A 25,386-nucleotide genomic window follows, 5' to 3' on the forward strand; every position below is an offset into this window, starting at 1 on the left:
GATAAATGTATGGTTGTCCACTTTGGTGGCAAGAACAGGAAGGCAGATTACTACCTAAATGGAATCAATTTAGGTAAAGAGGCAGTACAGAGAGATCTGGGTGTTCTTGTACACCAGTCAATGAAGGTAAGCATGCAGGTACAGGAGATAGTGAAGAAGGCTAATAGCATCATAACAATCATAACAAGAGGGATTGAGTATAAAAGCAAAGAGGTTCTTCTGCAGCTGTACAGGGCCCTGGTGAGACCATATTGTGTGCAGTTCTGGTCTCCAAATTTGAGGAAAGACATTCTGGCTATTGAGGGAGTGCAGCGTAGGTTTACGAGGTCAATTCCTGGAATGGTGGGATTACCTTACACTGAAAGACTGGAGCGAATGGGCTTGTATACCCTTGAGCTTAGAAGACTGAGAGGGGATATGATTGAGACATATAAGATTATTAAAGGATTGGACACTCTGGAGGCAGGAAACATGTTTCCGCTGATGGGTGAGTGCCGAACCAGAGGACACAGCTTAAAAATACAGGGTAGACCATTTAGGACAGAGATGAGGAGAAACTTCTTCACCCAGAGAGTGGTGGCTGTGTGGAATGCTCTGCCCCAGAGGGCAGTGGAGGCCCAGTCTCTGGATTCATTTAAGAAAGAGTTGGATAGGGCACTCAAGGATTGTGGAATCAAGGATTATGGAGATAAGGCAGGAACAGGATACTGATTAAGGATAATCAGCCATGATCATATTGAATGGTGGTGCAGGCTCGAAGGGCAGAATGGCCTACTCCTGCACCTATTGTCTATTGTCTACCTTGGATTCCAGCATCTGCAATTTTTTTGTCTCTGTTCCAAGTCCTTTGGCAGCCTCCCCACTTCCTTGACACTACCTGTCCCTCCACCCATATTTAAGTCTTCTGCAAACTTAGTAACCGTGCTCTTAGTTATTCATCCAGATTGTTAATGTATAACATGAATAGTTGTGATTCCAACATGGACCTCTCCACTCGTAACCGGCCCCTTTATTCCTGCTCTCTGCCTTATACTAGTCAGCCAATCCTCTATACATGCCAGTATCTTGCCCCTAACACCATGGGCTCTTGTCTAATATAGCAGTCTCCTGTGCGCCTCCTTGTCAAAGATCTTCTGTAAATCCAAATAGAATATGTCCACTGACCCTCCTTTGTTTAATTTGCTCATTACCTTCTCAAAGGATTCTAACAGATTTGTCAGGCATGATCTCCCCTGAATGAAGCCATGCTGATACAGCCTTATTTTATGTGCACTTCCAAGTACTTCACAATCTCATCCTTATTAATGAACTCTAAAATCTTAGCAACAACCAAGATCAGGCTAACAGCCCTATAATTTCTGTCTTTTGCCTCCCTCCCTTCTTTTAGAGGGAATTATCCATTTTCCAGTCCTCCCTGACTCCAGTAATTCCTGAAAGATCACCACCAATTCCTCCACAATCTCCTCAGCTATCTCCATAAGAATTCAAGGGTGTTGTACATCTGGTCCAAGTGATTTATCCATCTTCAGACATGTCAGCTTCCCCAGTATCTTCTCCTTAGTGATGGCCACTACAAACACCTCTGCCTCCTGACTCACTTGAAGTTCTGGTTTCCTGCTGGTGTCTTCCACTCGGAAAACTGATGCAAAGTACCTATTCAAATCCCCTGCCATTTCGTTGCACCCCATTACTACTTTCCCAGCCTTATTTTTTAGTAGTCCAATGTCTACTCTTGATCTCTCATATATCTAAAAGAACTTTTATTTTACTTACTAGCTTACTTTCATGTTTCATCTTATTGCTTCTTTTCAGTTATCCTCTGCTGGTTTTTAAAGGCTTCCCAACCCTCTGGCTTCCCACTAATATTCAACACATTGTATGCTTTTTCTTTTGCTTTTATGCTGTCCTGACTTCCATTGATTAGATTCCCTTCAGTATGGAAACAGGCCCTTTGGTCCAACAAGTCCACACTGACCCTCCGAACAGCAGCCCACCCAGACCCACTTCCCTCTGACTAATACACCTAACATTATGTACAATTTTGGCATGGCCAATTCACCTGACCTGCACATCATTGGACTGTGGGAGGAAACTGGAGCACCCAGAGGAAACCCACGCGGACATGGGGAGAATGTGCAAACTCCACATGGATAGTCACCCGAGGGTGGAATCGAACTCGGGTCCCTGGTGCTGTGAGGCGGCAGTGATAACCACTGAGCCACCGTGCTGCCAAATGATTGCCATGTCCTCCTTCTTCTTCCTTGGGATGATTTTCCCAAATTATCCCCATTCATCATAAAATAATCCTATCACCCCAGGAACCAATCCAATTGACCTTTGCAATGCATGGATATTCTTTCTTAAATATAGAGAGCAAAATGGCATAAAGTGCTCCAGGTATAGCCTTACCAAAGCTCTGTATTATGTAAGTATGATTTCATTATTTTTTGTCCTCCCGTTGCTTACATTAATTGTCAAAGGGAATCTGTGACAATATAAACTTCAGAATTTAGTAACTTCATGGATTGAAAGAATCAGCAATAACTCTTTCTGGAATAAACTGTTTCTCAAGATGAAAGGGACAAGGGGAAGCTGTTATAAAGGAATTAAAAGCAAAGTGCTAATTAACTATATCTAGAAAGAGGCAACATATACCAACAGTTTCCTGGGAGAGAGGAGATAACATTGCTTGATAACCTGCTGCCTCATCACAAATGGGCAATTAATTCTGCCTGAAGAAGGATTGTCCTGAAGGAAAGGATTTAATTCCAGGATAAACTGTATTTTAAACGGACAGGTAACTTCAAATGTAACAAGGAACAAGGCAGCTACTTCTGATAAGAAGGCAAGCAACAGACTTGAGATCTCCAAAAGTATAATCAATGCTGGGGTTGAAGTAATCCATTGAATCATCCAGCACCAGATTATAGTCTAACAGGTTTATTTGGAAGTACTAGCTTTCAAAGAACTGCTTCTTCATCTGGTGTTTGTGGAGAATAAGATCATAAGACACAGACTTTTTAGTCAAATGAGGACAGTGTCATGGAGATGGGATGATACATTAAACAATTTTAGATCAAGTCTTCATCTTTTAGGATGAGATTTGTTGATTTCTGTTCTTTGATATGTAAATCCCAGAGCTTCTTTTAAATTATATTCTCAAGAAAGGTCTAGCTTTTCTAACAATAGGTGCCATTTCAGCTGAGACAATGCATTAAGGTGTGAGGTCTGTCAGTGTCCCAATGTTGAGTTAGAATGATTCTGTTTCTAAAGTGATTGTGGCTACCATCGATAACATGAACTGCTGGCTCAAAGTGGAGAGGATTTCCAAGAAGATCGCGCCTATCGACACAGGCATCAAGTTTCTGCAGAAAAGCAGGAAAGATCCCAAAAGGGTAACGGATCACGAACCCACTCAAGTCGACCTACAACACAGACTACATGGAGAGACTTTGCCACCGCACCTCTCACAAACTCCTCAATCATCTCATGCACCAACTCTACAGCAGATACCGCAACCTTTAAATCAAGATAGAGTCCACACTCTCTGCTTGCACTCAAGATACAGCAATACAATTACAGGACACTGCCAACCAGAGAGGGCGACAGAATGACACCACATACATGTCTACCAAGAACAAGAAACTGGAGAAACTTGGCATTACCACTAGCAGTAGCCAAGCGCCTCCACCCTGGCACCATGGTTGAAAATGTTATCACCACAGGGAAATCAATTGTCACTTATCGGACCATACCCTTCAATTAGAAGAGATCGAAGTTCTTAGCAGAGGGCTCAATTGCTGCCCTACCACCAAAATGGACCCTATGGGTCTAGCAGCAGACACAGAGGAAGTCATTAGATGGATGAGACTCCAGGAATTCTTGCAAAATGTCAGCAGTGATCCCAATGAGTCCACTGACAAACTGGAACAGTCATCACAGGGATCCGTAGAGGAGCAACTAAAGAAGGGATCGATGTGGACCCCACCGGAGGGCCGCTGCCCTGGACTTGACACATATGCCCAAACTGCCAGGAAATGTATAAATGCCAGGTTCAGCAGCTGTACCCACAAGGTAGAGCAAAACATCACCCGATCACAACGCAAAGCCATCCATGCTCTCAAAACCAATCATAACCTTGTCATCAAACCAGCAGATAAAGGAGGAGCCATCGTCATTCAGAAGACAATGGACTACTGTGAGAAAGCATACCGACAACTGAACAACCAGGAACACTACAGGCAACTACCAGCTGATCTGACCAAAGAGCACACCCGTGAATGAAACACATTGATCAAGACTTTGGATCCAGTCCTTCAGAGTTCTCTACGTGCTTTCATCCCACGTACTTCTCGCATAGGTTACTTCTACTGCCTTCTGAAGATACACAAAGCCAATACAACAGGATGTCCTATCGTAACAGGCAATGGGACCCTATGTGAGAACCTCTCTGGCTATCTCGAAGATATCTTGAAGCCCATTGTAAAGTGGACCCCCAGCTTCTGTCGCGACACTACTGATTTCTTACAGAAACTCAGCACCCACAGACCAGTTGAACTGGAACATTCCTCGTCACAACGGAGATGTCAGCACCCTACACCAGCATCCCCCACAATAACGGCATCACAGCAACAGCCTCAGTACTCAATACCAACAACTGCCAATCTCCGAGCACCATCTTACAACTCATTCGTTTCATCCTCAACCACAATGTTTTCACCTTTGACAATCAGTTCTTCATCCAGACACACGGAAAGGTTATGGGGACCACATTTGCACCCCAATGTGCCAACATTTTCATGCACAAGTTCACACAAGACTTCTTTTCTGCACAGGACCTCCAACCAGCACCACACACCAAATATATTCATGATATTTTCTTCCTCAGGACCCATGTCAAGGAGTCATTGAAACAACTACATTGTGATATCAACGAGTTTCATCCCACCATCAAACTCACCATAGCCTACTCTTTAATATCTTGTCTCATTCTTGGACACATGCATCTCCACCAAGGATTGGCACCTCAGCACCTCACTCTACCACAAACCCACAGATAACCTCACAATGCTGCGCTTCTCTAGCTTCCACCTGAAACATATTAAAACAGCCATTCTCTATGGACAACCCCTCCACATACACATGATCGTTCGGATGAGGAGGAACATGACGGATACTTGGAAGTGTTCAAGGTTGCCCTCATAAGAACAGGGTATGATGCCCAACTCATCGACCACCAGTTCTACTGTGCCACAGCGGGAAACCGTAATGAGTTCCTCATGAGACAGACACAAGCTGCAATACACAGGGTACCCTTCGTTGTCCAGTACTTCCCGGGAGCTGACCGACTACATCATGTTCTTCACAGCCTGCAACACATTATTAATGAGAACCTTCCCCATGCTTCCACTTCTCGCCTTTAAACAACCACCAAACCTTAAACAGATCATTGTTCGCAGCAGACTGCCCTGCCTTCAGGACAACACCATACAACCCTGTCACGGTGAACGCTGCAAGGCGTGTCAGAGTCTTGACACAAATACCACCATTACACGTGGAGACACCTCCCACCAGGTACTCATGTGACTTGGCCACCATAGTCTATCTCATACGTTGCAGGCTAGGAAGCGCTGAGGCATGGTACATTAGCAAGACCGAGCAGATGCTACGACAATGGATGAATGGACACTGTGCAATAACCACGAAGCAAGAGTGTTCCCTCGAATGGCAGTTCTGGCCCTTCGGCCTTGGACCTTCAGGTAATCATCCTCCAAGGTGGACTTTGGGGTACGCAATAACGCAGAGTGGCCAAGCAGAAGCTGATAGCAAAGTTTGGCACCCGTGGGAATGGCCTCAACAGGGACCTTGATTAAATGTCACGCTACAGGTGACCCCACTGCACTCTACACACACAGACACACACACTCTTCTACATACTCACACACCCACACAGACCTTCTCTCATACACAAGTTCTCTCTCATACATACACACCATATGCCCCCACAGTCACACCCACGCACACACCCTATCACAGGTATATTATCCATCACACGCACACATGCTTAACCAAGCTTATACACATGCATACACACACAATCTATCATATTCACTCACACCCACATGCACACACTCACATGCACACACTCACTCTGTCTCTCCGACACATGCACACATCTAAGTCTATGGGGTGAATTTGTTTTTGCAGAACTACATTTCATTTTGCTCAAAAACTGCATAAATCTATGGAAAACTCTGTAAATCCCACTTTAGAAATAGAACCAGTTTAACTCAACATTGGGACACAGACAGATCTCATTCCTTAATGCATTGTCTGAGCTGAGATGGCACCTATTGTTAGAAAAGCTAGACCTTCCTTGAGAATGTAATTCAAAAGAAGTTATGGGATTTACATATCAAGGAACAGAAACCAACACATTCTATTCTAAAAGATGAAAGACTTGATCTGAAATTGTTTAATGTGTCATCCATGACACTGTCCTCATTTGGCTACAAAGTCCGTGTCTTATGATCTTATTCTCCACAAACACCTGATGACTTAGCAGCGCTTCGAAAGCTACTGCTTCCAAATAAGCCTGTTGGACTATAACCTGATGTTGGATCAGTGGTGCTGGAAGAGCACAGCAATTCAGGCAGCATCCAAGGACAGGCAAAATCGACGTTTCGGGCAAAAGCCCTTCATCTTGCAAGGATGCCTGCCTTGAAGAAGTTTTCCTCCTCTCTCTACAATTCCTGATGAAGGGCTTTTGCCCGAAATGTCGATTTTGCCTGTCCTTGGATGCTGCCTGAATTGCTGTGCTCTTCCAGCACCACTGATCCAGAATCTGGTTTCCAGCATCTGCAGTCATTGTTTTTACCTATAACCTGATGTTGTGTGATTTTTAACTTTGTTCCCCTGAATCTAACACCAGTACCTCCAAGTCATTGAATCTTCAATAATATTATACCACAAAGTTGAAAAAGAGAAAATTGTATAAGAATCTCAGATCAGAACAACTCAGTAGCAGAACTTGGAAGAACAACACTGCACAAAGATCAAACCTCAGACACTTCCAGAGACGGACACTGTTAATGGAATGCTTGCCAAATTCCACCATTAATCAGATAACAGCCAAGTTAAGTTGTGAGGCTCAACTTGCTTACTTGAGGGGTCTTATTTTGGTTGCTACATGCAATAAAGTTTAAATCATTGTTTCAGTACTTGATTGGCTGTGACATTTCTTAATAAGTAGCTGGATCAAAGATAATTTGTGGTGATTTAACTACAACAAATTTGCTTTAGTGATTTCTTTCTATATGCACGCTGACATTTCTTGTTTTTTGCATAAGTATATCCGATTCATCAGAACACAAAGGTTTGACACCTTTAAAAATATTCAGGTCTTTTATCCTTACTACCAAAGTGAATGTCACACTTTCTGTCATTATACTCTGGATGCTATAATTTTGCCCACTCACTTAACCCACCCTTATCTCTTGCAGCTTTTCTGCGTCCACTTCACAGCTTGCATTTTCATCCATGTTTGTATTATCAGAAACTTAGATAGATCATTCTTAATATCTAAGTCATTAATATAGATTGTAATTCGATGAGGCCCCAGCATGATTCTCATGGCACTCCACTCATAACAGCCTGTCAACTTGAACATGCCACTTTTATCCATACTCTTTGTTTCCTGTCCTTCAATTAATCCTCTGTTCATGCTAAGGTATTGTCCCAACTCCATGAACACTTCTTTTGTGTGGACCTTATCTGTACATTTTGAAGATCTAAGTATATTACATCACTGTGCTACTAGTGACACCGTTTATTTTATGATAGAGAGTAGAATGAAGATTACATAGCTTAACTAGAGACTCATAGAGGGAAATTTGTTTGCAGTGCTATGCAGACATATATTGATTTGCGACGAACAGGCAGCAGCACAAATCACTATCTGTGATGTTCTTCAATGATAGCAATGAAGAATGTAGCAAGGAAATTGTCCATGGCTACTGTGGTGAATTAACTTTAAGTCTGCAGTAACACTACACAGACAAAATTTCCTCCCATAGAATGTGGCATATCATAGATTTCCTAGAATAATGAAGTTGTGATGAGTTAAAATTAGATATCCAGAAACTAAGGTTCTGTCAAAGTTGTCAGCTGTTCCCATCGGTAGAATGGAAAATACATTGGCAAGATTTCCATAATAAATTGAAGTTCCAGACTGTAAACTCTGGTTTAGCTGCACCCACACAAGCTTGTCATGTGATCGTGCCAACCAACTAGAGCACAGTTTTAGCATGGTCCTGTATTTAGTCACAGGCAAGCCATCCGAAAACATTGAGTTCTCTCTCTGAAACCCTGAAGGCCAAAATTCCTGTTTATCAGAGACAAACTGATACTACAAATGGAAAACTGTGGTGGGAAAAGAAAAGCAGACATCATGAAGGTGTAGGAGATTATGCTATGAAGTTTGTCACTATTCTGAGGCACAAGGTGAAAATCTTGGAACAGTTTGACAAGTAGGAATATTCTCTAGCAAGGAGGAGGGTAAGAATGGCTGTCAATGCCAATGTTGAAAATGTGCTTGCTAACATGATTCAAGGCTGCTCAAGCACAGAATGTTCCCACCACCAATCCAATCTTGCTGGAAAAGAGAATCATCCTGCCAAAGAAATTGGGCTCTAGGAGTTCACCTGTTGTAATGGCTGGCTGGATCAATTTAGTTTAATTGGGATGGCACAGTGGCTCTCCGTGGTTAGCACTGCTGCCTTACAAGGCCAGGGACCCAGGTTTGACCCCAGTCTTGGGTTATATGAGGAGTTTGCACATTCTCCCCATATCTGCATAGGTTTCCTCCCAAAGTCCAAAGATGTGCAAGTTAGGTGTAGCAGTTCCAGTAGTATTAACAGATGATGGAATCCATGTATCTCCTAAATGAATCTGCATCAAGACACATTTTTAACATGGAAAAACAACTGTTTTACCATTTTTTGTTAGATCTCTCTTTAATGTTTTGAACTGGAGCGGCACCATTGGGATGGGATATGTAGTTAATGAGGTGAGTTTCATAAGATACAATGAAAGATCTTGCCTTGGTGAGAGAACCACCCATGAAATTTAAATAAATTGTTATGTTTTTCTGTATGTTCATCCGTTAAAATGACTTGACCTTGTACAATATAAAGTATTGAAAGATGTTGGGAGTTAGTGCTGAAAAATGTATTTTTCTGATTAGCATGCTAACTTTGAATAAGTAGAATACAGATTGCAATGTCAATAGTGAAGTCAAACATCTTTTCCATGTTCCAAAGCCCTAGAACATCTCTACGATCTTTGTGGTTTCAGCTGGAAACAGGGGGATGCATAGGTCGATGTGTAAGTGGATCGAAGATGTACCATGAGGGTTCTTAATTGCTGGCACATGTCAGATGCCTATGATTGTAGATGTGGGTGCATGTTCCCAGTGCCCATGGCACATGCCCTAGGATGTTTGTCCCCATTGTCCAACATGGATATCCTTTGAAGCAAATGGTGAACTGAAGTCATCAGGTATCCACTCTGACTGACATGTTGAGAATTCTCAGCATCTGATTGACTCAAAGTGCATGGTAAGATATGAAGCTGCATATTAATGAGCTGAGGTAATAAACTAACCCCTTTAATAGGCAACTCACCGCTATCTGGAAAGAATCTCATATTTATGCCCGGAACTTAAGTTAAAAGATGCAGCACTAATGTTCCTGATGGCGAGTTAGATCTCTTTGGACTTCTTGTGCAATTCTGCCATATTTCTCATAGCCCATTACAGTCAGGCTCCAATAAGATTCTGCCCTAATTTCTGTTTCACATATATGCTGCACGATTACATTTTAATTTAGTTTTGATGGCAAAACTAGGCTGCAAAAGGGATCTCCTTGCCGAACTCAAAATTCTACTTACTTACATGGAGATGGCACTCCCGGACAGCCTTTTTTGTAAACCCTGAGGCACCAAATCCTGTTCACTGTGTTTCTTAATCTTCCCAGCTCTCAATCATTCTGATGGCTTTATACTTAATAATGAGTTTGATTGTGAAGATTTTTGTTAATGAAAAGACATCTTGAAATTTTTGTATAAAGGCATTTCTTTGAAACCACATTGTTCCAGATGATTTTAGTCTTGATTACTTCAATTCACTTCAGGAAAAACTTTTGACGACTTTTAACAATTGAACTTTATGGCTGCTCTGTTTGAACAGTGGGTTGCAGGCTTGGAGATGGTTTTGGTTTTTAGTAGTGGCAGCTAGCTACAAAACCAGCTGCTCAGCTCATGTTTCTGTTTCTGAGGTAGCTTTGTTGTGAAACCAGCGTGAAAATTAATTACCTTCAAGGGGTATGTTTCCTGAACAGGTTCTACCTACCTGGAGCCCAGAGACAACTGTCGATGTTTGGTGATACCTGTCTATATATGCTAAAATGCCAGACCAAGAGATGTCTGAACTTTACCTTTTCTTGCCTTCAAGAACGAACACTTCTTGGCCTAAGTGTTTCTTCCACCCAAATTAATTTTGCAGAGAAATCATTTTCTAAGTTTATTTTTTACTTAGTTTGTGTGTATATGTGCATTTTAGGTAATTTTGAGTGGGAAACATTTCCATTTCCAAATTATTAACTAAGTGAATTAACAAGTTTCGCATCTTTATTGAGTGTTTATTTTAATAATAAATCAATATTTTTTATTTACTGAAGAAACCTGGTTGATGGAAATTTTATTTTAATGTAATACAGAAAAAGTATATGATTGACCATAGTGGGAATTGATTAAACAATTAAATTTATGTTGTGACCTATACAGTAGTAGGACAGGACAACCGAGAAAGACAGTGCACCCCTCCTGTCTTGGGCAGAAAATAAATATAGGGGCTTATCCAGGATATCTATTGTCATAGAGTCATAGAGATGTACAGCACAGAAACAAACATTTTGGTCCAACTCGTTCATGCCGACCAAATGTCCCACCCCAATCTAGTCTACCTGCCAATACCATATCCCTCCAAACATTTCCTATTCACATACCCATCCTGATGCCTTTTAAATGTTGCAATTGTACTAATCTCCACTACTTCCTCTGACAGCCCATTCCACACATGCACCACCCTTTCGTGAAAATGTTGCCCTGTAGGTCTCTTTTATATCTTTCCCTCTCACCCTAAACCTACGCCCTCTTGTTCTGGACTCCCCCACCCCAGAGAAAAGACTTTGTCTATTGACCCTATTCAGGTCCCTCGTGATTTTATAAACCACTATAAGGTCACCCCCCACCTCCAACGCTTCAGGGAAAACAGCCCGAGCCTATTCAACCTATCCCTAAAGCTCAAATTCTCCAACCCTGGCAACATCCTTGGAAATCTTTTCTCAACCCTTTCAAGTTTCACAACATCCTTCAATGGAAGGAGACCAGAATTGCATGCAATATTCCAAAAGTGACCTAACCAATGTCCTGTACAGCTGCAACATGACCTTCTAACTCCTTTATTCAATACTTTGACTAATAAAGGAAAGCACACCAAACGCCTTCTTCACTATCCTATCTACTTGCAATTCTATTTCCAAGGAGCTAGGAACCTGCACTCCAAAGTCCTTTTGTTCAGTAACACTCCCTAAGACCTTACCATTAAGTGTATAAGTCCTGCTAAGATTTGCTTTCCCAAAATACAGCACTTCGCCTTTATCTAAATTAAACTCCCATCTGCCTCTTCTGATGAAGATCCCATTGTATTCTGAGGAAACCTTCTTTGCTGTCCACGACACCTCCAATTTCGGTGTCATCTGCAAACTTACTAACTTTTCCTCTTAAGCTCACATCCAAATCATTTATATAAATGACGAAAAGTAGTGGACCCAGCACCGATCTTTGTGGCACTCCACTGGTCACAGGCTTCCAGTCTGAAAAACAACCCTCCACTACCACCCTCTGTCTTCAACCTTTGAGCCAGTTCTGTATCCAAATGGCGAGTTCCCCCTGTATTCCATGAGATCTAACCTTGCTAACTAGTCTCCCATGGGGGGCCTTGTCGAACGCCTTACTGAAGTCCACATAGATCATGTCTACTGCTCTGCCCTCATCAATCCTCTTTGTTACTTCTTCAAAAAACTCAATCAAGTTTGTGAGACAAAATTGGCCTTTCTCCAATTTAGAACTTCAACTTTTAGATCCGGTCTATCTTTTTCCATCACTATTTTAAAACTAATAGAATTACAGTTGCTGGCCGCAAAATGCTCCCCAATTGACACCTCAATCACCTGCCCTGCCTTATTTCCCAAGAGGAGGTCAAGTTTTGTACCTTTGCTAGTAGGCACATCCACGTACTGAATCAGAATATTTTCTTGTAAATGCTTAACAAGTTCCTCTCCACCTAATCTTTTAACACTATGGCAGTCCCAGTCTATGTTTGGAAAGTTAAAATCCCCTACCATAACCATCCCATTATTCTTCAGATAACTGAGATCTAATTACAAATTTGTTTCTCAATTTCCCCCGACTCTGAGGGGGTCTATAATACAATCCCAATAATGTGATCATCCCTTTCTTATATCTCAGTTCCACCCAAATAACTTCCCTGGATGTATTTCCGGGAATATCCTCCCTCAGCACAGCTGTAATGCTATCCCTTATCAAAAACACCACTCCCCCTGCTCTCTTGCCTCCCTTTCTGACCCTCCTGTAGCATTTGTATCCTGAAACATTAAGCTGTCAGTCCTGTCCATCCCTGAGCCATGTTTCTGTAATAGCTATGATGTCCCAGTCCCATGTTCCTAACCATGCCCTGAGTTCATCTACCTTCCCTGTTAGGCCCCTTGCATTGAAATAAATGTGGATTAATTTATCAGTCCTATCTTGTTCTCTGCTTTGTCCCTGCCTGACCTGTTTGACTCACTTCTGTTCTCAACTGTACCAGTCTCAGATTGATCTCTTTGCTCACTTCGCTCCCCCCCACCCCCGTCTTACTAGTTTAAATCCTCTCGAGCAGTTCTAGCAAATCTCCCTGCCAGTATATTAGTCCCCTTCCAATTTAGGTGCAATCTGTCCTTCTTATACAGGTCACTTCTACCCCAAAAGAGATTCCAATGATCCAAAAATGTGAATCCTTCACCCATACTCCAGCTCCTCAGCCATGCATTCATCTACTCTATCCTTATATTTCTATCCTTACTCTATCGTAGCACTGGGAGTAATCCAGATATTACTACTCTCGAGGACGTCCTTTTTAAATTCCTGCCCAACTCTCTGTATTCTCCCTTCAAAATCTCAACCATTTCCCTTCCTATGTCGTTGGTTCCAATGTGTACGATGATCTCCAGTTGGTCCCTCTTCCCTTTGAGAACATTGTGCACCCTCTCTGAGACATCTTTGATCCTTGCACCAGGGAAGCAACACACCATTCTGATTTTTCACTGCTGGCCACAGAAACGTCTGTCTGTGCCTCAGACTAGAGAGTCCCCTAACACAATTGATGTTTTGGAACCTGACGTACCCCTCATTGCATTAGAGCCATTCCCCTGAGAATCCATCAGCCCCTATATTTTCCAAAACAGCATACTTGTTTGAAATGGGGATAGTCAAAGAAGACTCCTGCATCAACTGCCTATCTCTCTTACCTTTCCTGATTAATCACATCTATGTGACTGTATCTGCGATTTTTCTCCATTCCTATAACTGTCCTCCATCACATCCTCTTGCTCTTGTAAATTCCTCATTGCCTCTTACTGTCGCTCTAACTATTCCATTCAATCTGATAGGATTCACAACCAACGATATTTATTGCAGAAATACTCCTCAGTAACACATGAACTCTTCCTAAATTCCCACATTCAAAAAGAAGAGCATATCACTCTACTAAAGGTCATTTTAGTTCCTTCTAATCTGCAGACCCAGAAAATAACACTGAATTATTCCTCTACAAAACACTGCTCCAGGCTAACTTAATACTTATGGCTTATATTTTTAAGTTTAATCAAGAGACATATCTTAATAAAACATATATCAAGAAAGAACCCACTATATTAACTACTACAGACTTACAGCTAGGCCCCAACACTATACTTAAAACTATTCACTTATCTATCTCTGTGCTGTGATCTTTCCCAAACAGGTTTTTCCAAGATTAGTTGTGAATTTCACTGTTTGTTAATTTTCCCAGATGCAATCCAAAGTCCAGCGATATATGAATTCAAACAACAAAGACAGTAACTGTGCAGTTTCACTGCTCTCTCAGGGAGCAGTGTGGGTTTCTTTCTCTCTCTCTCTCTCTCTCTCTCCTGCACTGACGTCACCATGTGCTTTGTTTGTTCCTCTCCCTTTAAAAGTGCTGTTGACTATTTTTGCCTCCAAAGTTCCAAAACAATGCATCAGCATTTAAAACAGTAATTGCTGCTCCTGGAATTCGAGGAAATCACCTCCAACACCTAAAATACCTCAAAAAAAAAGCAGCCTGTTACAGCCAGAAAGTTTTCCCATCCTCCATCTTGGATTACCCAGAATCCGTTGCTGACAATATTTAACAAGAAATAGAGTAATAAGTATTTTTATTCATATGTGAAATATCAGTGTTACTGGCTGGGCCAGCATTTTATTGCCCACCCAGGTTGTCATTGAGAATGTTGTGGTGAGCTGCCTTCTTGAATGGATGCAGTCCTTTTGCTATAGGGACATCCACAATGCCATAAGAAAGGGAATTCCTGGGATTTGATCCAACAATACTAAAGAAACAGTGATATATTTTTCCGTCAAGATGGTGAGTGGCTTGAAAGAGAACTTGCAGGGAGTGGTGTTCCCATCTATTTGCTGACCTTGTCCTTCTAGGCAGTGGCATAAACTTCCAATTAGAAAAAGATAAAAGAAAAGTTGCCAAGTTTCTTGTGCATTATTAAATCAAAATGGCTTAAGTAGTTGTTAAGACTTTTCTGGAGATGTAAGATTTATTCTTGGGTGATTTGAAAAAAAAAATCAGGCTAATTGAATTAGCAGATATATTGAAGTTAGAAATAATAGAATGGTCTAGCAAATATTATTGAGGTAATAGGAAGAAAGACGAAGTAAAACATTTTGGTAATTCAGTTGAGTTAGTGAGAATTCAATTGCAGATTAAGCAATGTAAACCTGAAAGAGATTTAGAAATCATCATAAACTTCAGCATTAAAGGCACATGCTTCAGACAAAGTAAGGAAGAAGAGGAAAGAACACATCAGAGAGAGGAGAGGGAGAAAGAAATAATTTTAGAGGATAGAGCTGGAATTTAAAGTGAGGAAAAATGTCAGAGAGAATACCAGCTTCAAAGGTTGAACCTTAAGAGCTTTTGTGTCTTAGTGGTAGTGCCCCTGCTTCTGAACCAGGAGATCCAGATTCACATTCCACATGTTGTAGAAGTGCGTGATAACATCTCTGAACACATTCATTGGGAAAATACCTATAAAGTTCGAAAAATGAAAGAAGCATTTGATGCCAGGGAACATTCTGCTTAGGAAAGATCTGAGTCTAAACCAAGAGCCAGTGGAGAACTGTTTAAATTTGTGCAAGCCCTCCCAAAATTTGATGAGGCATTTTTTTTTAATCTTTGAAAAGGTAACTAAGCAGAGGAGGTTGCCATATGAAAACTGGATACTGCTCTTACTAAACATTTGACAGGCAGAACTTATAAAGGTTATGACTTCTTTTCTGAGGTTTTTTCTCTGGGGTGGGGGAGTCCGGAACTAGAGGGCATAGGTTTAGGGTGAGAGGGGAAAGATATAAAAGAGACCTAAGAGACAACATTTTCACGCAGAGGGTGGTGCGTGTGTGGAATGGGCTGCCAGAGGAAGTGGTGGAGGCTGGTACAATTGCAACATTTAAGAGGCATTTGGATGGGTATATGATTTAGAAGGGTTTGGAGGGATATGGGCTGGGTGCTGGAAGGTAGGACTATATTGGGTTGGAATATCTGGTCGGTATGGACAAGTTGGAACGAAGGTTCTGTTTCTGTGCTGTACATCTCTATGACTCTACGATTCTTTATATCAAACTGAATATGTCTCTTTGTATATAATTTCACTCTACTCTTTCTCTAAATGACAAACTGATTTATAACTTGAAACAGTTACATTTCTCTTCAAACCTAGTTTTTTTAGATATATCTGTTTTTTACATCAAGCATTGAACAATAACCTAAATCTCTGGAAGATGAATACTTCTGATAACCTGTCTTTTCCTTTCTTGAAGGATGGATTGACTGAAGTATCAATCATCACATTAATTGAGAACTGCAAATGGCAACAGGGTAACTGTCAAGCTTCTCTCCACATAGAATGATAATGGAGGCTTGTATGTCAGGACATTGACTAATTTATATCCTCATGATGAACATTGTCATTGGTGCTTCTGACCAAATGGTGGTAATGAGATGACTACGGAAATGACAATGGCAACAAAATGTGCTGAATCTATTGAACTTTCCGCACCTTCGCCTCACTCTCCTTCAACACCATTTCCTTCAATCCACAATGTCAGTACTCCACCATCACAAAAGAAAAACCACCCAGTGGTACTTCCGCCACCACCGCCACCACCACCACCACCAGTATTACCACCACCACCACCACCACCATCATTACTTTGTCAGTCGCATTCTTCTCCAAGTCTTCAGAAATCCAAATTCAAGAAAGTGAACTGGATAACTATTCCAAAAGATAGGATCTTGGGAAAAAACAACATCTGGACAATGGATAAGTATGATGATGATTTTCAGCTAGACACTTTAATCATGGAGAAGTTATTCGAACAGGTGGAGAAAGTTTCAGGCCATGAGCGAAAGCACTGGAGAAGATCTAAACACAATTACCGAGATTCCACTGGTGAAAGAGTAAGTCGGAGTCGGTTTGAGTGAAACAGTTTATGTATTAGACTGTGGGTGGAATTGACTACTTGTGTCTGACAGTCTCTGTTGTAAGATTATCTCTGAGTGGATAGCTTTGGTATGGTCCAGTGTTAACCCGCTTTCCTCTATTGTTACCTTTTTCTCCTGTTCTATTCCTGTTCTGTTTTGAGGATGCTTATTGTAATATCCTCAGTGAGGGGAGACAATGGCCTTGTGGTATTTCCACTGAACTGTTAATCCAGAGACCCAAGGTAATATTCTGGGCATCCAGTTCAAAGCCAATATCCTTGAGGAAAGGAAACTCTCATTCTTACCTTATCTGACCTACATGTGACTCTAAGTCACATTAATGTGGTTGACCCTTAACTGCCCTCGGGACAATTAGGTTAGGGATGGCTGTGAATGAATTTTTAAAAAACCTCATGAAAAGAGCTCCAAGGGTAGGAAGCAATAGCTGTATTAAGTTTTTATATTGCTGAAAAGAGCTAGCAAAATCATTTGTAGTTGTACAGAAGAAAAAAAGTTATTGTTTTCACAAAATCACAAAGTTACAGTGCAGAAGATCATTTAGCAGCAAAGGAAACAAGTCATAGCCAGTTCAGCTATGTTGATTGTCAAGAAAGTGAGGTAGGCTTGGATAGTCTTAATGCTAGGAGTGTAATAGGGAAGACTGATGATTTAATGGATTGACACATAATAGTATGATATTATTGCCATCACAGAAATATGGTTGAGTAACTATATTGAGTATGGTTGAATGTTAGGAACTCAACAGTCTGGGGTATAGGAGAGGGGTGTGTGAAAAGGGTGGTGATGTCAGATTATTAATTAAGGAGTTAATTACTGCAATGAGAAGAGATGATATCTTGGAATGGTCCTCAAACAAGGCTTTGTAGGTAGAATTTAGGATGTTAAGAGTGAGACTGTATTGTAGGACTCCAAAGCGTCAGCAGGAAATAGAGGAGCAAATATGTGGACAGTTCACAGGGGTGTGTAACAGTAATTATATGAGTGGATTTCAACTTTCCCAACATAAACTGGGATAATTGTAGTGTTAAGGGTTTAGAGGGGGTGGATTTCTTGAAATGTATCCAGGGGAGCTTTTTGAATCAATATGCAGAAGGCCCAAGAAGGTACTGTACAGTGCTTTTAGAGAAAGAAGGCAGACAAGTGTTTAATCCGGTAGTGGGGGAGCATTTTAGCAATAGTGACTTTAACAGGGTATGGTTCAATTTTTTTCTGGACAAAGAAACAGATGGCCTGCAAAAGATGGCTTTGAACTGGGGGAAGGCAGATCTTATCAAAATAAGCAGGATCTGCCATAGGTGACTGGGAATAGCTTTTTGCGGGTAAGTCTACAGGGGAGCAGTGGGAGACATTCAAAAAATGACCGAGGGAGAGTACATGTCCAACATGTACCCTTCTGAGGGAATTGTACAAGAATGAGTTCAGAGAACCCTGGATGTCTAAGACAATTCAGGACTGGATGAGGAAGAAGAAAAGGGCTTTAAGCAAGTCCAAAAGGAACAATTCAGCTGCAGTCCCAGATGAATACAGGAAGTGCAGAGGGGAACTTTTGAAAGCAATTAGAAGAGCTAAAAAAGGGCATGATAAATAGGATGAGGGAGAATCCTAAAATGTTTTATAAATACATTAAAAGGACAACGTCTGAAGTCACATAACATCAGGTTATCGTGCAATAGGAAATCGCAAGCTTTCAGAGTAATGCTCCTTCATTAGGTGAACTTGTTGGACTATGTTATGTGACTTCTGACTTTGTCCACCCGAGTCCAACATCGGCATCTCCACATTAAGGGGACGAGGTTAACAATGGGAAGAGTGAGGCCTATGACGGATCAAGGGGGCAACCTGTGCATTGAAAAGGAGAACATAGGTATGGAATTCAGGAAAAGGGTCTATGAGGAAATTATACAGTTTGACAAAGGAAGTGGGAGGTATTGGAGGCTCTGATAAGGTTAAAAATGGACAAATGCCTTAGCCTGGACGAATTGCATTCCAGGCTGGTGTTGGAGGTGAGATAGGAAATTACAGGGGCTCTGACTTAAATTTTTAATTACTCTCTGGCCATGAAAGAAGTGCCAGAGGACTAGAGGATGCTAATGTGGTTCCACTTTTCAAAAGAGGGGTGATAGAGATGAACCAGGAAATTACAGACTGGTGAGTCTCACAGACTGCTTGGAGAGAAACATTTGGAGAAAATTCTGAAGGAGTGAATTAAAACCCACTGAGAAAAGCATGGGTTAATTAGAGATATCAGCAAGGCTTTGTCAGAGGTAAGTCATACCCTACAAATTTGTTAGAATTTTTTCAAAACATGATCAAGTGTGTGGATGAGGGAAGTTCAGTTGATGTAGTTTAAATGGATTTTGGCAAAGCTTTTGACAGAGTCTCACATGGAAGACTGATAGGGAAGGTTAAAGCACATGGAAATGAGGGAAACGTGGTAAGATAGATCAGAACCAGCTTAGTAATGGGACATAAGAATCTGTACTGGGATCCTTATTGTTCATTATATACACAAATAATATAGACGAAAAAATGGGGGGAATGTTAAGCAAATTTGCAGATGACACCAAGATTGATAGAGTGATTAATAGCGGAGAAGATGGTTGTAGGTTACAGAAAGACATAGATCAGTTGGTCAGATAGGCAGACCAGTGGCAGATGGTATTTAATCCTGATAAGTATAAGGTGTTGCACTTCAGATGAACAAACAAGATTTGGATGAACAAACAAGATGAAGAAGTAATTAATGAATGACAGAACACGGGGTAGCTTAGAGAAACAGAGGGATCTTGAATAATTATTCACAGATCCCTGAAGTCACAAAGCACATGAATAGGAAAGTTAAGAAGGTATTTGGGACACTTGGTTTCATCAGTCATGGCATAGAGTTTAAGAACAAAGAGATAATGTCTGAGGTGGATAGAATGGTGATTAGGCCACAGCTGAAGTATTGTGTGTAGTCCTGGTCACCTCACTACAGGAAGGGTGTGATAACATGAGATGGGGTACAGAGAAGGTTCTCCAGGATGTTGCCTGGGATGGAGAAATTGAGCTAGATAGGCTTGGATTGTTTTCTTTGGAACAGAGAATACTGAGGGGAGACATGATGAAGATGTATAGGATTCTGCACAGGAGTGAATACAAAGCAACTGTTCCCTTTGGTCGAGGAGGCAATCATGAGAGGACATAGTTTTAGAGTAAGGGGGAGGAGATCCAAAACTGATTTGCTCAAAAACTTTTTCAGGCAGCGGGTGGTGAGAATCTGGAATGTACTGCTTGGGAAGGTAGTGAAGGCCGGAAATCTTGCAGCCTGTAAAAAATATTCGGATGAGTACTTGAAATGTCACAACATTCAAGGATATGGGACAACTGTAGAAAATTGGGATTGGAGTATGTTTAGTGGTAGTTATGGTGATGCAGACCCAATGGACCAAAGGGCTTTATCTGTGCTGTACAAATCTATGAATCTATTATGCACTAGCCCTCTGAGCATTTTAACTTAGTGCCAATCTCTTACCTTTTTCCAGTAACCCTGAAGATTGTTTCCATTTAAGTAATTGTTCAATGCCTTCTAGAATACTGGATATCAAAATTTTGCGAAAATAAAACAAAAAATGGTTGATGCCCGAAATCAGAAACAAAATTAGAAATTGTTGGAAAAACTGAGCAGTTTTGGCAGCATCTGTGAAGAGAAAACAAAGTTAACATTTTGGGTCCAGTGACCCTTCTTCAGAATTGATTATAGGTAGGAAAAGATTGGTATATATGCTATAAAAGGGGTATAGGAGAGGCGGAAGAAGTAAATGATAGGTGGAGTTGAAGCCCAGAGAGACATACAAATAGTTGGGCAGACAAAGGAATGGATAAAGGTCAGTCTGGAAGAATCAATAACTGCTAATGGGGACCATTAGTGGCTGACAATGGTATGTTTGCAGTAGCAGCCCATGTGATGACAAAACCTGCTGTGTGGGGGTTGGGTAAGGACATGGGAGAAGGTGCTTAGGCCCTAAAATTATTGAACTAGATATTGACTCCAGAAGGTTGCAGCATTCACAAGTAGAAACTAAGGTGTTGTGTTTTGTATTCCTTGGCTACTGAGAACTAATCAGCAGTGCAGTAAAAGTAGAAATACTTTGAGAGGGTACAGAAGGTACATCACCACACTCTTCATGCTTAGCCAGGTTCATTAGATAGAACACTTGTCTCTGAGTCAGAAGATTGTGGTCTCAAGTCTCATTCCAGAGCCTTTGCACATAACTCTAAGCTGACCTACCAGTGAGGAAGTGCCATACAACTGAAGTTGACATTTTTCAGTTCAGACATTAAACCAAGGCCTGGTCTGTCCCGTCAGGTAGATGCAAAAGATGCCTTGCCACTATATCGAAGAAGAGCAAGAGGGTTATTCCTGGGTCGGTATTGACCCCTCAATCTGCATCATAAAAACAGATTGTTATTCATTGTCACTTTGCTTTTTTGAGATATTACTGTTTGTAAATTTATACAAAATATTTCCTACGTTGCAACAATGTCTACTGTTTAAAAGTACTTTTCGAGCCGTAAGAATTTTTGGAACATCCTGTGGTCATGAATGCAGACCTGTAGTTGCAAGTCTTCCTTTTCCTCATTCTTATATAAAATAGCTGTTACATCCTCAGGTCATTCTGTGGTGAATTGCATAATTGCAAACTTCACTAGCTCCTTCTTGGAATGATACATTTGTAAAGAATAAAGGAGTGATGGTGATCTTCACAACACAGGGAGGTCTGTCCTTGCCAATTTTGAAGCTCAATTCTTTGTGAAGGAGGTAATACAAATCAATCACATTGTCTTCAATGAAGAAAAGTGAAATTACTCCATAGCAACCAGTATCCCATCACCAAGTCACCCTTAATTTACACATGGAGAGACCTTGACTCTGATCCAGTTCCCTCAGAGCCAGCTCTCTGAGTGAACAGAACCTCTGACACTCGGTTTATATCTGTCAGTCAGGGGTCCCTGATTGGACCAGTTTTAAGTCCCATTCAGTGAGCTCATATTCCATGAGGTCCATGTTCCTCCAGTGTCCAAGGACATAGGCTGATTCTGTTTTTTGTAGCTCCTCCTAGGGTGTTTTACTACTGGGGTCAAGATTAGAGTGGTGCTAGAAAAGCACAGTAGGTCAGGCGGCATCCAAGGCGCAAGAAAATTGACATTTCGAGCAAAAGCCCTTCATCTGGAATGAAGGGCTTTTGCCCGAAATGTCGATTTTCCTGTTCCTCGGATGCACCTGCTGTGCTTTTCCAGCACCACTCTAATCTTGATTCTAATCTCCGGCATCGGCAGTACCCACCTCTGCCTGTTTTACCCGTACCTCTACATCTGATACAGACAATACATAATACACAGTAGCTTGCTGCTTGTGTCCGGATCATCTCAGAAGAAATTAATTTTCCTCTTCAAGTGGCAAAGGTGTTGAGGCCACGACGTTCACCACATCCATCTCAGATTCTGAGGCAACTTCAATGCTTGGAGAGGGAGAACCCATGTGTTCCAAAACAGTCAGAAGGGCTGTCAAGGAGCTGCACATGTTTTGTTCCTGTACTGTTTGTGAATTTGCAGCTTTCAAATAGTCCAAGTGCATGCTCAGGACTGTTGTACCTACCTGAACCTACCTGGTTTCAATTCTGGTTGTGACGGCCCTTTGGTTTCCTGCATCACCACCAGCTGTTTCAGTTTTTGCCAGGACCAGATCTTTCTGCGTCCAATGTCTGATACTGTCAGCTGTGATTGGAAGTATGCTTAGAAAATTTAAAACCTTTATGTACTCTTCCAGCGGTGTTACCACTAGCTCTGTATCTGCCAGCAGGAAGCGTCTCAATGCATCCACATTTGCTACTTGGCAGTGCTACCCAGACAGTGTTCTAACTTATGATTATATGCACTTAGTATTAGAGCCCACTGCTGAATTCAGCCTGAAGCTATGGGTGGCACAGTCTTATCCTCTTTAAGTAGACCTACCAGGGGTTTGTATTCTGTTATTATTACAAATTTACATCTGTAAAGGTATTGGTGGAACTTCCTGACTCCAAATATGACCGCCAAACTTTCTTTCTCTATCTGGGCATATTTACGCTCTGCATTGGCCAAAGTCCTGCATATACATACACTATAAAGCATTCCTCTCTAGTGGGCCACTTGTGAGCTAATACTATCCCAATGCCATACAGGGAGGCATCGCATGTCAATACAAGATCTCACTTGGGCTCATAATGTGCTAACACCTTACAGGATGACAGCTGTTTCTTCACTTCCCACAAAGCTATGGCTTGGCTATGTGACCATTTCCAAGACTGATTTTTTTTTAAAGAGTTGATGTAGTGGTGCCAGAATGGAGGCCAGATTATGTATGAACTTTCCATAATAATTCACAAGCACATGCCGGAGTACCTTTCATCACTTTCTCTTTCAACAGATATAGCCCGGTCTTGTTGGCTCTGTCATGTCGGATGCCTGGACCACACATTTTTCCCTTCTAAGGCAGACACCGAACTGGGAGAAACATCTAAAGACAATGTCCAAGTTCTCCTAAGTGCTCCTTACTGGCCTTTCCTTTTAGTAGCACATCATCTAGATAAATAGTGCCTAGGGTAGAGCTTGTTAAATTTTCTGCATCATCTACTGAAAGGTTGCATGGACTGATGATATCCCAAATGGCAGTCTCATATATTGGTACAAACCCTTATGGGTATCAATCATAGCATACCTCTGGAAATCCTCATCTAACCACAACTGCAAGTACATGTGGCTCAGGTGCAGCTTCATGAAGGACAGACCCCCTGTCAGCTTTGCATATAAATCCTCTTTGTGAGGGATTGGGTATTTATCCAGCTGTGAAAGCGGTTTACTGTTTGGTTAAAATCCCTACAAAGGCAAACCAACCCATTGGTCTTCACAATCGGTATGCCGCCATTCTGCAGTCTGGACTGGTTTGATCATTCCTTCGCTTTCCAACCTTCTGATTTCAAGCTCTACTTTTGCCCAAATGACAAATGGCACTGGTCAGGCCTTGCAGAATCATGGAATTGTTTCCTGGTCAACATGAAGATAGTGTTGACTGCTTTGATAGACCCTAGACCTCCCTTAAGAACCTCTGGATATTTAGTTAGGACTTCACTCAGGCAGCCATTTTCAAATTGAAAAATATTAAATCAGTCTAGGTGAACCTTTCTCAATCAATTTCACTCCATCAAGCTTGGACCCAGTCAATGGTAACTGAATTTTACTACAATCAATGGTAACTGAACTAGCTCTTCTCATAAGAGACTGGAACCAAAGGTGTATCCTTAATGTGTAAAGGTTCTCTGGTAAAACATTCTCAATCTAGCCAAGATCTTGCACAAAGTTAAAGGCTGGAGTCCACGGTGAAGTTTGTTAAAGACTGGTTATGCAATCACTGAAATGGCTGCACTGGTATCGATCACCATTAAAACCAGGTGACCATTTAACCAGATATTTATTTTGACTATTTCTGATTTGGATGTTGCTAAGCAATTTAACAATTCCAAACTAGATGAAAGTGAACGTACCAGGATGTGTACTCTCCTGGATACTGACCCACAAGTTCTCATACTCAGTTGAGGTCTAGTGGGACTCTTTTGCTATCTCATATCCATAGACCAGCAGCAAATACAATGGGATGCTGGCCCGGATCCTTAAGAAACTTTTAACTGTTTGGCTGAGGTTTGGTTTTGTTTTGTTTTGAGGTTTTGCTGCGGGCTGACTCTTTGAGCCTCTCTGTTCAGGATATGTCCTGAGTGAGGCTGTGCAATCACCTTCACTCAAGTGGTGTTCCCCACGCTCAGTTCGACTGGCAAGTGTGTCCACTTTCATCGGATACCCTGCAACTCCTACGCTCCACTTGCCACATTTTCTAACAATAAAGTCAGTTGTAGTGCCTGTTTGAAGTCCAGTTGGGCTTCAGTTAGTGGGTGCTTTTTCATTGTTACATCATTAATCCCACACACCAAAGGTCTCTCACATCTCATTAAAGGTTAATCCATAGTCACATGCCACTACCGTTTTCTTAACCTAGTCAAAAATCCAGATAACAATTCCCCACTTCTTGAATTGCTGAGTAGAACCAATAGTGTCTCAGAGTTAGAGAATGCTTGGAGTTGTAGTATTCCTTCTCACTCTCCCTCTCACACACACAAGTCTATGGGTTGAATTTGCATTTGCAGATATATTCTATTTTGTTCAAAAAACACACAATCTGTAGGCAGTCAGTCCATGTGATATTTTATGATTTCCTACTTTGGAAATAGAACCAGTCTGACTCAAGGTTGGCTTACCTTTTTTTAATAAAATCTTAAGCTATCTTGGGACTGTGACTTGAAAAGTTCTGGAATTTACATAGTAATCAATTGAAACAAGCATCCCCATTCTAAGTGATTAAAGACAAGAGCAATCTAGGTTTGTTCATT

At 41.4% G+C, this 25,386-nt stretch overlaps 1 protein-coding gene across 1 annotated transcript in view; it reads left to right on the plus strand.

Moving 5' to 3' along the window:
* The window catches only part of fhdc2 (FH2 domain containing 2), an 88,849-nt gene that overhangs the window by 6,592 nt on the left and 56,871 nt on the right, over window positions 1-25,386 (plus strand). Inside the window, exon 2 of the mRNA XM_043705302.1 lies at window positions 16,243-16,882. Coding sequence (XP_043561237.1) covers window positions 16,424-16,882 — 459 coding nt within the window. The 5' untranslated portion in view covers window positions 16,243-16,423. The remainder of the gene's footprint in view (window positions 1-16,242; window positions 16,883-25,386) is intronic.

The sequence above is a fragment of the Chiloscyllium plagiosum genome, chromosome 15 (genome assembly GCF_004010195.1).
Source record: "Chiloscyllium plagiosum isolate BGI_BamShark_2017 chromosome 15, ASM401019v2, whole genome shotgun sequence".
Lineage (NCBI taxonomy): Eukaryota > Metazoa > Chordata > Chondrichthyes > Orectolobiformes > Hemiscylliidae > Chiloscyllium > Chiloscyllium plagiosum.